Here is a 15,761-nt window from a genome sequence, read left to right as displayed (position 1 = left end):
GGAATGACACTGGCATTTGCTTGTAGGGGGGTTGGTGGGGGGCGTCTACGTGTTTGAGGCTGAACCTGTTGGTCTTCTACCAAGCTTCCATGGCGTTCCTCTTTTTCTGCGCTCCTTCTTTCTGGCTGTCGCTTTCTCTTTCTTTCCTTACCCAGCCCCTCCACTGGATAAGTGCTCCTGAGATATCCCAGAAACCCCTGCAACTCCACTTGAACCCTTAATCAAAGGACTCCTCTGGGGTTGGCAGTAAATTCTTCGGGCAAATGTTTTTTGCACTCTCTCTGTCTTTCTTCCTCACACTCTCTCTTTCTTCTGCACTCCCTTTTGGCTGCCTCCTCTCTGTTTTCTCCGCTCACATCTGGTGAGCAGTCCTTGTCTGCTTTTACTGTGCTGAGGTCATTTTCATCCTATGAGGAAAGTGAAACCTTATGAGTGGAACTGCCAGGGACATGCACAACTAGGAGGGGTTGTTACAGGCCACATTAGTGGGACTCCAGTTTTATGCTGTTTTACCAATGTCTGTTAACAAGGCCGTTCTTGGCTGTTCAGAAATGTAAATTGTCTTCGTCCAAAGTCTCTGTCCAAAAATCACACATATGCGCCACAGAGAAAAAAAACCCTCCTTGAGACATATGGAATGCTAATGAAATGCTTCATGAAAGAAACCCAGCAGTGCAGATTTTGAAGTTGGTTTTCCCATCCCCACTGTCATTTTTTTAAAACCAGATTAGCACTTAAAGATATTCAAATGCACTGCAAAAACATTTTTCACACAAAAAACAAAAATATCTGTGGATGTTTTACAAGAAAACACTATTTCAGTCTCTTTACATAAAAATGTCATGTTTAAGTCAATGTTACTTGCCTTTTCTTTGTATTTAATTGTGAAATTTTTCAATGTAGATATTCGGATAAATAGTCAGATATTTAAATAAATAAATAGACCAATGTCTGTTTGCAAGGCTGTTCTTGGCTATTCAGAAATATAAGTTGTCTTCATCCATAATCTTTGTCCGAAAATCACACATGCCACAGAAAAAAAACTGCTCTAGAGACGTGAAATGAAAGAAACCCACCAGTGCGGATTTCGAAGTTGGAAGTAGGTTCTCATCGTGTGTTTTTTTTTTAAACCAGTTTTTCAAGGTCATTTATAACATTGTAATTTCTGACAAGCCTGGGCTCTGTTTTGCTTGCAGAAGGCCTCACTGCAAAAACCTGAGACAGCTGTGGCCGCTGAAGTGTTCTGCATTCAGCAAGGAAACCAAGTGCTGCATATGCAGAAAGTGGGAGACATTTCCTGGAATGCAAACAACCTCCCTGTCTGATTTTTACTGAAAACGGGCCAAAGAGGTGTCTTTTGGAAGGATCACGTCTTTATTTAGATACAGAGATTCAGTCTTTATGTATGATTTCCGCTCTTCTTGGCACCACCGGTCCAGTGTCTGTAATCTCTCTCTTCTTTATTCCTCTCCTCATTTTATCTCTCTCTCCTTCTCTTCCACCAGAGAATAGGAAGAAAATGTGCTGAGGCTGCATTTGTCCCTGCTGGCTGACACAAAAAGCAAATTTAGGACTCCCCTCCCTTCTTTCAATTAAAGCTTCTCATGAATATGGAGTTTTCTGTCCGTGGTGGAGAGAGAAGCCAAATGAGAGCTAGCCTGTAAAAATATGAAAGTGACTTGAGCTCAAACTGTTGAAGAATGTAGAAAGAAGATTAGGGATCAGCAGGCTGAGGGCACATGGTGTTGGTAATCATATTTATGCATATTAAAGCCCAAGAGGATTTTCAAGAATGCATGGAAATGCATGGATAATGAGTCTCTTTGGTTGCCTTCAGTCAGATGTTGCTGATTAAACTGGTCAAATGCTTGTATAAAACACTGTTTGACCAGAAAGAATTTGGCCTTTCTGTTGTCGTGCTTAGAAATATTTATTCTTATCCCATTTATTTTGCTCTTTGAACATCTGATTTGTCTTAAAGGTAAACAGGAGGTCACCTCAGGGTGTTTTAGCTAATACACATTGCTTCAAAACAGACCCAAATGATGCCATTTGATGTCGTTGGGACGGTGTGAAAAGGAGTGGTCCAGTCTTCTATGTTTTACAGCGGCCCTGTCAGCTTAATGAGGAGAGTATTAATCTTTATCACGTCAAAAGCCCACAGTCCCAGCACCCCTAATGGCCCAGGAAGCCCCGGCTGGGGTTGTAGGGAGGTCAGGTTGAATTACAGGACATAAACAACAACACAAGCAATTTCAGTTGAGGTAAGAGGGTGGGGCTGATGGCAGTTGTTGTTTTTTGAGGGGGTGGGGGGTAGCTAATCTCATGAATTGATAACTAGCAGAGGAAACTATTGATTGATTGATTTTTTCATTTTATTTATGGTGATCTTGCACTTGTAAACTCCCATTGACCTGGATATACAGTGAAAAAAGAATTTGAAGAAACTGGAGGATGGATGGAAAGCCTATTGGAAATGGATATGGGCAATGAAAATGGTTATACATATTGAAAATGGATTTTCAGAAATTCAATTGAATTGATATTCAAAAAGACACTCAGATAAATCCAATTAGTCAGATATTCAAATAGATATTGATAGACATAGATAGATATACAGATAAATAGTCAGAAAGATGTTTGAATATAGCTAGATAGAGAGTGAATGTCAGTTCACCGGGGTCAACTGGTTTTACTGGAGTTGGAGACAAGTCCAGAGACAAGGGGTCCATGGGCACACAGACTCCCCCACCATCTGGCAGCCATAAAAGTAATGCAAGTTGGAGTTTTTGGGTTTATGGCCTTGCAGGGTGAGACATGGCAAGACACCCTGGATGCCCCCGAGCTCCTCAGCTTCCTTCACATCCCTCTATTCGGGTCAGAAGTTCATTGCCTTTCTCCCCTTTAAAATACCTTGGAGCTTTAGATGGTGGGAAGTGGTTTTTATACAGGCATCTTTTGCATGTGTCTGGCCACAGAGAAAATTTTACAAGGCAGGACAGCAGACGTGATTCACACAGATGGCGAGAAGTTGGACCCTAGTGAGTCAACAAATGAGTTTTGTGTCTATATGCGTCATCATGTGCCTCATCAATTCACTTTGAAACTTCAAAAAGCCCCACTGGCACGGAACAGAATAATAAGTAATTAAATACTTTTTCTTGGTCTCAATTCAAAATAACATTCAGATTCATGTATATTATGTTTCACCATCAATAAAAAATGTCAGGAAACAAAACAAACAATTGTGGAATTTTGTTCACGCTGTCTTATTATCTACCGTCCTATAATCTTACCTTGCATGCTTTGCTCATTGGGCTTTTCAGGTCTGATCAAGTCCAGATTCCTTTAGAAATTATATCCTCCACAGAGGCTGAACCAACTTTAACACCTTCTGCAGCTTGAGTAACAATGCCACTAAATCAAACTGAGAGGGTGTAAAAACAAATGTGATCAAATTGTTTTGTTTTTTTCGTTAAGAAATTCATTCGGAAGCACAATGACCTTCTTCCAACTTCTTGGCCTTGTTTTTGTTTCCTGTTTGAATTCCCATCTAGTGTATCTGAGCGTGGTTGAGTTTCCAGTCTCTTTATGGCCCCCACTCGTTTCAGCATCCTCTTTGGAAGATGAAAAATGCTGACAGTGGAAGAGAAAAACTGTGTTTGGCAGGCACGCCCTTGAAGGTTTCTGTGTCACTCAAGCCCATTGAATTTTTAATTATTTCCTGGCTGTGGTATTCTGCTCTACTTCACTAGGGCGCCTGGCTCCATGCTGTCTCACAGCTCAGATGGTAGACACTGTGTTAGACATTTGCGGTTAAATCTGCTCAAATCCTTGGACGCCTACTGCATGCAGGTGAGACCTTGGTTCAGAGAGGCTTTTTTAAAAGGATAGTTAACAGTTAACAGTCGTTTACTTGTTCCAACCCTGTATAACTTGCTCTCTTATACAGAAGACAAAAGAATATATTATATTTAATATATATCTTTTTTAGGTGAACTATCCCTTTACTGTAGCTACTGTATCTCAAACAGTCCTTGCAAATGTTGCGATACCTTAAGCATGTTAGTGCACATGCGAAACTAAATTGCCTGTATTTACAGCGCCAGCAGTCTGCTGGAGACAGACGGCACTTCCCACTTCACTATGAATCCCGCACGCAGCTTTTGTCTTTCAGACTGATGCATTTAGCATTCAGATCCATCATTATTCCCTGCCCGGCAGACAGCAGTAATGTAATCTCTGTTGATTTACAGGCAGAAGTATACATCCCAACTCCCAACAGCTGGATCTGCTCTGTACCAGCGCTGTCTGATCATGCCTATTGGATTTGCCTCTTATAATTATCATAATAATGACTTCAAATGCATTGACGCCAGGACCTCTGATTGCACTTGACAAGAGCTTCTCCAGGCTGGTGAGTTGCACATCAAAGAAGCGCTCGGACTCGGAGGGTGGTGCAGTTTGAGCATTTGGCCCGAGATTTATTGAGAGGCTCTTAACATATTTCAGGCCGTCTCTCCCTCACTTTTCCGTGTCATGTCGAAGTCTCCCGGGTTCCAAGAGAGGAAAAGAGTAATAAGAAAGCGAGCGGGAGATTTTGAATAAACGGCTGGAAATAATGATCTCTGTTCTGAGTTAGTGGTTACATCAACAGCAGTGATTCAGGGAGGAAAAATGTGGTCTATGTCTCTTTAAGTCTCTAGGCTGTCTGCAAAATGCATTAGTCCTGTGGAGCAGACACAGGCCAGGGCAGAGGGAGGAGCCCAGAGCTGCGGAGGGGGGAGGGCTGCAGGATTGAACAGCCACAGTCTGGGCCTCTAGCCTCCTGGCTAGACTGCTGAAAGTTATTATTGAGTTCCTGAGCAGAGCCTCCCCTCCCTGCCATACTAGTGTCTGTTCACCATGTGCTCTCGTTCTCTCAGACTCGCTGGGTGGGTATATGTGCGTGTGTTTACTGGCTGCCAGTTCACCATGGCCTTATACAGGAACACAGCACACAATTTAGCATTTTTAACAAGAGTCTTCCAAACTGAAGAATTAACACTTTGCAATAAAGTTCAATTAGTTGAAGTTCATTTGGGATCATGCACTAATAATGTTATTGTTCATTTATAAATATACTAGTGTTTATGTTTAATTCATGTTTTATTATACAACTTTATGTTAAAATGTATTAGTATGAATTATAAATTAAACATCAACCTGGAATAATATATGTTTTTTAAAAGTATTGTTCGTTGTTACTTCAGGATTCCTAATGCAATAGCTAATGTTAACAAATTGAAACTTAGTGTAAAGTTTTGCCAACTTAATTGAAGGTGATCTTTATAATAATTATAAAAATTATGTATTCATAAAATATTCTGAAAAATTATTTACTAGGGCTGTCAATAAAAAAGGTCAAATGTAATAATGCTAATTAATTGTGATTTAGTATTTTTAAACGTTTTTTTTCCCCGACTTTTATTTAACCAGGAGAAAATCTCACTGAGATTAAAAATCCTTGCCACGATAACTAGCCCGAATTTGCATATACACATATACAACAAAAAACACTTTAAATTAAAACAAACATGCAATCAAGTTTGTTCATGATTTAAATAATGAAAGCCTAATTTTTGTGTCAAACTATAACATCACTTTACAATAAGGTCTGATTACTTAACGTTAGTTAATGCATTAACTATTAAAGAACAGTGAGCAAAACATTTGTTATTTATTATTCTTTGTTAATAATTGATAGTTCATGTTATCATTAAATAATGCTAACAGATACAGCTTTTGATTTTACATTAACTAAGATTAATAAATGCACTAGAAGTGTTTTTCATTATTATTTGATGTTAACTAATGTAAAAATAAATTGGAACCTTAAAAGCATATTTTTAATCTATTGCTTACAGTACAGACTCAAACCATTGCTACCCTATCAGTTATCTACCAATATTAGAGTTTTTTTAATTGTTTATTTATCGTTAGGCCTATTGTTCGAAATTGGATATTCAATTGTGCATTCTCATTCCCGTATTTTTACATTTAGATTACTTTGCCATCATTAATGCTCATTTAAAGTACATTTTTAAGAACACTAATTTAATAACACTGTTAAATGTAATATTTGGCAGATCTCAAAATTAATATCCATTTTTCATACTGTACATTATAATTTTGTGATAACTAAATTCACTTTCACAATTAACCATTAAAATTACTCATTTGAGTGTTTCTTAATTTAATTTATATATTGTTTCTGTTGTATAGATTTGTAATACCTGGTATTAATCCAATATCGGACATAATTTTACTATCAGTACACATGTATCGTGAACGTTGTAGCATATGGTCTTATAAGGTATAGAATGCGGTACAAACGTATGAGAGGACACAGACAGATAAATGTCCCTCAGCTGTTAGTGGAAAGGCCACATAGGTCAGTGTGGATTGGTGCTGGGAAGGCTGGGAGATTACATGCTAACCCCAGGCCCTCTTTTGAGGCAGGGCTCAGGACAGGAGCATCGGGCCCTTATCCCTCTGATCAGATCAGACTGAACAAATTAACGCACAGAACAGTGTCACATCGAGAAAATACACACAGCAGACTCAGGAGACATTTATATAAGACACTGGCCTTTATCTTCGTTGTTTCTCTTTTGTGTTAGATCTGAGCTGGCGCTGACTCACTGGTAAGCTACTCTAACCGTCAGCCATTTTGGCACACGTTCAGAAACACCCGATTATCTGTAAACCAGCCACATCTCGGTCAAAAGGAAGCAACTTCACAGGATTTATGCGAGCGGAGCGCTAGCAAAAGTACATGTTTAATGGATGTCAGGTGTGTAGGTCCATTTAACAAGTGTCCAGAAGACTGGCAGACTAATGTTAGCCACAGAAGCAGGGCTGGGAGAGGGTCCGGTCCGCGAACACCCTGGAGTGGAGATGGCGAATTCAGTATTTTGTTGTGTTCTGTTGGTTGAGTCAGAGCTGAGCTCAAGGTGTTATGCAGTTGCTATGGAGAAAAACATTGGCCCTTTCAGATTCAGAGGAGCGCTGTAATATGAAAATGGTCCTGGAAAAAGACGTTTCCAGAAAATGTCAAAGTTACAAAGCACATCAAGGGAGCAGAATAATGTAATGCCTGCTGGCAAAAAAAAATATCAAATGAGGTTGTGTTTTAGATCCTGGTCCCCAGTTTAGGATGCTGATGTCCCCACCAGGTACATAATCTCAAAGCTAACATGCAATCCAAAAATGGTGTTTTCAGCAGGGGTGCTTCTCATTCTGACAGGTTTGTAAAGTTAAAGTGATAGTTCACCCAAAAATGAAAATTCTGTCATTATTTACTCACCCTAATATCATTCCAAACCTGTACGACTTTCTTCTGGAAAGTTTAAGAAGATTTTTTCAGAAATGTTTTCAGTGGTTAGTAAAACAGCTTTGTTACCAACATTCTTCAAAATATTTTCTTTTGTGTTCCTCAGAAGAAAATCATACTTTTTGGAATGACATTGGGAGTAAATATGAATGTACTTCATTTTTGGGTGAACTATTCCTTTAAACATAATTTTTTTGTGGAAGACTTAGTCAAATCTATATCTTTTGACTAGACATTCAAATCAAAAACTGACTATAACCAGACAAGTATCCCAGCTTTATTTTCTTAATTTTCCACCATTTTCCTGTCCTGAAAGAGTGCCCTTCTTTACTGCTTAATGGAAGAATGAGTCTCTCTGTTTCCCTATTAATATCTTTATGTAATCATCTGCTTTATTAAGCTGTACTACTTCATGGAAAAATGGAAAAGGGATTTTTCCAAAATGCAGGGTTTCCATGTAGAGATGTGACAGCTCTTCACACGTTGCTGTGATAATAGCCAATTCTAACCTTGTATGTCTTGTACTTTGGGAAAAACGCTCAATTACGGAGTTTTGGGCACCGAGCGGTTAGCTTTTTTCGCTCCTAATTTTTGTTTTGTTTTGTCCTCTACCACGCAATTCTCTGTTTTTCCTCTCCTGTTGTTTCTAATGCTTCCTGTCAATCCACGACATCCATTAGCACTCCCATCTCCAGTTTGCCGCACTTGTATTTGTTTTGATAAATGCTGGGGGAACATTGAGCTTTCAAAGTGACTGTAAAAAGCAGAACAAACTAAAATAGTCCATTCCCATCCTTGGCCATATCAAACCTTAATTATAGGGCCCACTCCCCTCTCTGCCTCGCTCGCAAATGCACGGGCCCTAAAAGCGTTTCACAGAAACTGCCATGTTTTCCATTTACTGTAGGCCTACTTGCGGTGATTAGCCGTAGTCTCAAATGGACATGCTATGAAAGGTAAAGTGATGGTCTCCCTCCTGGATGGGTGCACATTATTGTGCTAGCTCTTGGAGTTGCATGGAAGATGTGTGCTCCATCTTTACAACACCTCTGTGTTGTCAATCGCCAGCGTTTAGATGGCGTCAGGGGTTGAGAATGCCGAAATGTGGTTGAAAGCAGTAAATTTCAGATGGATTTATAGCCTCACTTGAATCAATTGCCACCACGCTGCCCCTCCCCTGTCCCAGGGCAGACACAGTGTAGGTGCTGTGACATCATTGAGACCCTAAGCACTGACCGTAACTTCACCCTGCCAATTCTCAGCGGGAGCTTTTACAACTTCAGCCTCTCCGTACCCTGAAACCTTCTGACCTCCCCTTGGCATTCACTCCCTTATCATCCTCCCAAATAAACCCACCACCGCACCTTATTTGGTGCCGGAGTCACAGTTATTGCCGTCAGTCCTCCGTACACAACAAAGTATGAGCTTTCACGTGTTCCTCCAGCATCAGCAGCAGGACTCTGAAGTGCCTGGGTGTGTGAGGGTTAGGTGTTGCTGTGGGAGGGAGTGATTGTATATTCAGTTTCTGACATACCGAAGCAGCTCCCTGACAAAATGCATATCCTGTGCTGTCATATTTAACTGTCATGACTGATTGATCGCTGACTGGACGTAAGTAAGTGCAAGCATTGGTTGTATTCCATGTATGTGGTGAATATATCTCCAATGTGTATACCTTTAAACAAGACTTTTCTGGTCATTATTTTGATTCCTCGTCTTTTTTTGTAGGACGTTTTGCTTCATTAGATAGAGACAGTAGATCTTGACATGAAATTGGAAGAGACAGGGGAACATGAAACAGAATGTGTTGCAGGCTGGACTCAAACCTGTGTTGCCGTCATTAGCTACAAGGCCTATTTGTTGTAAGATTTTATGTTTTATTGTTAAGGTTAAGGTATACTTTATTGTCCCAGAGGGAAATTTGTCTTGGGCTAAAAAATACAGCCACTGCATCACATAAAACAATTAGTAAAGTGACAAAATAACACAATACAATAACACCATAACACATAATTAGAAAGAGGGAAGAAAAAAATATATATATACATATTGGCATTTGTAGAGAATGACAATAAATCAGCCAACGAGATATATGGGAAAAGGGACAGGAAACTTTTTCTTCAAAGATTTTTTTCCAAAAAAAAAGTTCAAGTCTGTTATGCTTACAAGGCTGCATATATTTGATCAAAAATACAGTAAAAACAATAATATTGTGAAATATTATTGAGATTTAAATTATTTTAATATGTTTTAAAATGTAATTTCTTCCTTTGTTGGCAAAGCTGAAATTTCAGCATCATTACTCCAGTCTTCAGTGTCACATGATTCTTCAGAAATTATTATAATACGGTGATTTGGTGCTAAAGAAACATTTATTATTATCCATGTTGAAAACAGTTGTGCTGCTTAATTTTTTTTTCTTCAGGATTCTTTGATGTATAGTTTAAAAGAACAGCATTTATTTGAAGTTGGATTTTTTTTTTAAACATTCATGTCTTTTACTGTCCCTTTTGATAAATTTAATGTCCCCTTGCTGAATAAAAGTATTAATTTCTTACAAAATCCTACTGATCCCAAACTGTATTGTATGTTGGCAGCATTAGCACCAGCTCTGACAGTGTCCTTATCTAATTTACCTTCACTCTCAACGTTTTGCTTCAGTTTGTGTGATTTCTTTGCATCAGGCAGGAGGTTTAGCTAGCTGTTAGTGGAGACAGGAGGGGCTCTTCAGTGGGACACAGCTGCTAACAGAAGTCCACACTCTAACTGGAGAAACTAAAGCCCCATCTGCTCAGTCAATCACACAGGCACGAGAGCCAAAGCCAGCCAGCCATTCCACCCTCTGCACACAGGGACAACTAGAAACTACAGATAGAAAGGGCGGGAATATCACCCTTTCACTTAGTGTTGGTTTTGGCTTAGTGTTGTTTTTGACTATGGTTGACTATGAGTCACTTTTTTATCATCTGAAACATGCTGCAAAATCTTCCAAAGGGACTTGGTATAATGCAATTAACATCAAGCATGCAAAATATATACGAAAAGTGCACACATTTGGATTTCGATTTTAGCACTTATTTGTTTGTTTGTTTTTCTCTCAACAATGCGATTCTAACATGTTGCAACTTGCAATTTGTAGTCAGGAGCGACTTATTTTCTGGAAAAAATACAGTACATTTTTTCTAATCCTAAATTTTCTGTTTATTTCCATAATTAAATGTACAAAATCCCTGGATTCAAATGGTCTCTCACTTTTGGATTCTTTGATTTTGATTTAAGCCTATATGGATTTTTTTCCCACAATCAATCCCACAAACAAACTGAAAACGTACTGATAGACAGATTAGCAGCACTGAGTAATAATCTTTAGTGATGAGTGTCTAGAGTTTCTACTGACGTTTATTTACTGACGCTTTTCTTTTCCCATCATCCCCTTAGGCTACCTGGTTTGCATGTTTCCTGCATTATAGTGTTCTAAATGTGAAGAGAAGCAGAAATACATTGTGCGAATATGTGTGTGTGCCTTGTGGAGTGTTTTGTCTCCACCTCAGTGTAAGCATTACTCCCCACAGCATACAGTTTAATCCATTTATAAACGTAAATGCAATCCGTTTTATGAATATATGAAGAGAAATTTTGGTAGAACTGTATGAATGAGCTTTGTGGATCCATTTTATTTGCAGTCTGGAGGTGGACTACTTATTGGAGGACTTAAGAGTCCGATGAGACTATACCCTTGTGTGCCTGCTGGAATACACCATATTGAAGCAGATGGATTCCTCCATCGCTCTCAGAGCAGGATTACACGTTACACCCCGCCTCTGCCTCAAAAGTCTGTTCCCTCTTCTGCTCAGAAAGCAGCAAGACTCTAGTTTAAAGGCTATTAACACAATCCAATCAAGATTGGTTTTCCCTAAGGCTCTGTATGTAACTTCTGGAAAGGCTTCTGAAACAGAATGGACTTGAAGGGAAACATGATGGCATCGTTTTTTCCTGTCACTGAAAGCGGAAGAGCTGGGGACATTTTCAAATGGCACGGATCTGCCAGCTGACACCTGGTGACAACTGAGCTTATTATAAATTGAGAGACCCTCCAAAGCACTCTCACTTGCATGACGGCAGCTGGCATTGCCACCTTTCTTTCTCTCTCACATACTCTTATATACACTTTTATCCTATACAGTCTTCAAGAAGCCCCCTCTAATTAGGGCACCGGTCTCCAGCACGCCTCAATAAAGCTCCCACCCAAGTGTGCTTCACCAGTTTTGCCCTTGACTTTGGCAGAGCATGGTGAAGCACACACAGATCTGGGGATTACATGCAGGATTTCCGTGGGGGGAAAGAAAAGCTGTAATAGGAAACTTGTTGTGCCTGGTTGCTGTGCACCACCACCGCTACAGTTCTTTCAGGCAGCATGGCACATTATTGTGAGGATATTAGTTGCTCAAGCAAGTTCAATAGAGCAGACTATTTTTGTTTCACGACGAATGCAACCACTTGTTTGGCTTCCAAGTAATGGCAACAGAGACTTACAGCATGCACCTTCTCCCCGAACAAGCTGGACGGTGTGACATGACGAATGAAAGTGGAGGTTGATATTTGCTTCATTAGTCATTCCAAAATCAGAAGCAAACGTGGTCAGATGTTATCCAAATCCGTTTTATGACAACATGCACCCATGGCTCTTGGATGGAGCTATGCATTCCAAACGGTTCTACTCGATATTTGCTTGGGACGTTTGCACATCTTGGACCATTTGCAAAAATGTAATTTTTCAAACCCTTTTAAAATCAGTATCAGCCCAGTAATTTCTCTTTTTTCCCCACACATTGAAAAAAAACTAGGGGTGCATGATATATTGGTACCATATCAGCTATTGACAGATATATATTTTTTAAAATTTATCTGTATTGATGTTGGATACTGAAAGGGATAGTTTACCCAAAAATTTAAATTTTGTCATTACATAATTTCATTGAGTTTTATGCCCACCCAGGATATCTAACAGCCCACCCCTTTTGCTTCCAAGAACCAAGCCTGTTTTTTAGTCTTATTTTTATTGTAATTAGACAAAGTATATGATTTTAATATCTGCCATTTATTGTTTATCCGCCATAACAAGAATAATGAATTTGATTAATGAATTGATTCCTGGAAAAACAATGGTTATGTTGACGCAGATATGCACGTTTCATCCATGTATGTTTGCCGTAAAGCGCTCCTTTATAACATGCCTTCAAAGAAATCCTCACAATAGGCAGTTGAAAGGACATAGGATTGAATGGCCACTTTAAGAGTAAGCCGTACTTGGCCTTCAAGTATACATTCCTGCTGCTTTGTGTTTCCTCTGTGGTCCTGCTCCTCGAACCCGCCCACTCACATTCAGGAACCAGACGCTCCGAGTTCCCACAGGGCCATCAGCCAAAGCAAACTACAGAGAGGAAATGTGGCCCTCACTCACTCACTCTTTCAATCACTCACTCATGTGCTCCATCAGTAATGGAGCCTGTATTAGTGCTTTTTTAATTTGCTCAACAAGAATATACAGTATGTTACATTTGATCTTACAAGAATATTTTATCCGTATTCATGCTGTAGTGTAATTCTTACTGCTTTGCAATAACCTAATTTAGCATTCTTCAAAATGTTATAATAAATCCAGATGGCTTCTTTTAAGGTTTATTAGACTGTTGGTCTGAGTCCAGATGTTGTACATGTCCTAATCTGAAACCACACAAACACAATCTCCATTATGTATTTGTGCGGTTTTGCCAAGCTGTTTGAGACCGTCTGCCCTGCATGTGTGTCACGAGGCCACGCTTTTGATGTGGTGGTGAGTGATGGCCATGTCACGGCTGCCCTGCATTTCAGATCAGCGGACGTTGCATCAGCGGCTCCCTTGTGGTGTCTGGGAGGTTGCACAGTCAAAGACTATTATGTCTGGGACGCCCTGGTCTTCCTGGAACTCCAGACCTCAGGGAAGGAACAAACACAGACAGACGCTCTTTGTTGGGTCTACAGTGGTTGTTCAGCGCTTGAGTCATGTTTTCACTTTACCCATCCGCATTTTTTGTAGGGGGAAAAAAAACAATGCTTTCCTTTGCGCAAGGCAGGCAGGTCTCCAGACTTAGGAAGGAGGGAGGAACTGTTAATTATTGTTTGATTATGGTTATTTTCAGCATGTCACCCACCACAATTTACTTGCAAAAGTTTAAAAAACATTATAATTGGAAATCACTATGCTCAAAAATGACCAATATTTTTTGGTAAAATATTTGAATTAGAATAGGCTACCTTTCATAACAGAAAAACGTATATAAATGTGTCTTTAATTTAAAAGGATAGTTCACCCAAAACCATAAAATGAAAATTCTGTCATTAATTACCATCATATCTTTCCACTTTAGATCATTTTGATGAAATCTAAGAGCTTTCTATCCGAGCTTTCTAACTACCACTTTTGCCGAATTTAGACTATTATTCACATGTAAACATTCATTAACTCACACATCACTTGTGGTAAACGGACGTTTAAGCACGTTTGCTTGATGTGAGAGAACAATGAGGTTCATTCTTGTGTGTTACCCAGCACGTTATCTTCCGCAAGAACCAATTAGTTTTTTTCTCATGCGTCAATCAGGTTTGGTTGAGATTAGAAGTTGCGCGACTACTGTTTTTTCCTAGTCGATTTCTTATCAAAACAATACTCGAGTTACTCGACTACTCGTGGTTCATGCTTCTGTAAATGAAAAGACATGACATATTTATTTTCAATAAATGTTTATTAATTCATAGCCTAATGCAAAACATTATAATTATGACATTACATTTTTAAATTTACCCTGACAGTAATGTCTTTTTTCATATTGCTAATTTGCAAGTTCGAGTGTTTTTTGAATTTATTTCCCTTATTTTTCCCTTTCCCTGTTGCTATTTAAAATATTGTAGCAATTTTTGTCCAATTTAAAACCATTTTAATCGTTCTAACCCGCGTCAGGTGGATTTCAAAGGGAGATGTGGTGGTGTTATAAGTGGAGAAAATAATATTCTTTACACTCTTAAGGTATATATTTTATACTAATTCTATATTAGAAGATTATATGTCCTCTATCGTTCTATGCCCATTTAAATATTTCAGAAAGTGTATTGAATCGGTAAGAGGCTGCTCTCAAAGGCGCTACACTCATCATGAAGAGTCCTTGAGTCACCATTTGGCTATTCTACTCTGCGCTCTCAGAAAATAAGTGTGTGCTTTGTGTATTCCTTGCGTGTGTGTGTTTCTCGGCTCCAAGGCCCACGTTACCGACCGTAAAGTCGCCACTAAAGCCGGACGTGGAGGCAAGTGTGTATTAGCATGAGTCAGATCCGCATTGAAAGAACCCTCCTAACAAACAGCCATGGTCACATAACGCGGGCTCCCACGCCTTGTGATTACAGGTTTGTTATTATATTTCGCTACTTAAGATCGGCACAGCGAGCGTCCTTTTTTATATATAAACAAGATTCCTGTCAGCACCCTATGATGAGACAAATCCAGCGCGGCGTCTCCCCCTTGTGTCCCATTATAGTCAACGACTCTTAAGTACCTGACCTCGTTTATATCCAGTCACAATTCTCACCCACTTGGTGTTTTTTAGCCAAAAGCACCACGTTTTCTACTCATTGTGAACAATTTTTCTATCAGCACATCTTCATGACTTTATCCTCTGCTAACTTTCACACGGACTTGTTGTCAGGATGCTCAGGTTACAGGGGTGTTTTAAATTCCTGAACTTGAGTCAGAAAGACACAGGTTTGGACAGGTCGTTGGTACGGCAAAGGTAAACACATCCTGGATCTGACATGCTGAAACCTGAGGGCAAAAGGGAGGGATTTATTACGGTCATACTCTCTTTTTTCAGGAAGCCTTTTTAGTTGTATGAATGCCTGTAGTGTTTGGTTTTTATTTGTACTGATGCTAAATTTACACTGATTTCTCTCAGATATTTGCTGAGAGCTGTAAGTCGGTTTGACACCTACATGGTCAAAGCTTTACCTCAGCGCTGGAGTCTTGCCTTCACAGTGTTTTTATCATCTCATGGAGTGTGTGTGTTTTTTTTTGTTACAGGCGTACAGTCCCATTCCCTCCAAAAAGTCCAAACATGACCGCTCAAGATCCCCATCAGTGGATAAAGAGAAGCAAGCTGATTGGCTACAGTCTCTGGCTGCATCTGCTAATAAGGTAGATTTGTATTGGCTTCTTTCCTCTATGAAATACAGTAGCCGCATAATGATAGATATATGTCGTGATTCATTTTTTTGTGGTTTCAAAGCTATTATATCTTTCATTTAAAACCATTATCAATTTCATATTTATTTTATTTAGTTGTTTTGTTTGGTCAATTTT

General features: G+C 39.3%; 1 protein-coding gene across 2 annotated transcripts in view; it reads left to right on the top strand.

Annotated features, from left to right (window-relative positions):
- Window positions 1-15,761, top strand: part of skib (v-ski avian sarcoma viral oncogene homolog b) — a 32,590-nt gene that overhangs the window by 12,592 nt on the left and 4,237 nt on the right. For both annotated transcript variants that reach the window (XM_077203533.1, XM_077203534.1), the window contains exon 2: window positions 15,483-15,596. In XM_077203533.1, coding sequence (XP_077059648.1) covers window positions 15,483-15,596 — 114 coding nt within the window. The remainder of the gene's footprint in view (window positions 1-15,482; window positions 15,597-15,761) is intronic.

This window comes from Siphateles boraxobius, unplaced genomic scaffold, assembly GCF_051911475.1.
Source record: "Siphateles boraxobius isolate OS27281-9 unplaced genomic scaffold, OSU_SipBor_1 5, whole genome shotgun sequence".
Taxonomy (NCBI): Eukaryota; Metazoa; Chordata; class Actinopteri; order Cypriniformes; family Leuciscidae; genus Siphateles; species Siphateles boraxobius.
Note: the sequence above shows the minus strand (reverse complement) of the source record. Positions and strands in the feature narration are given on the sequence as shown.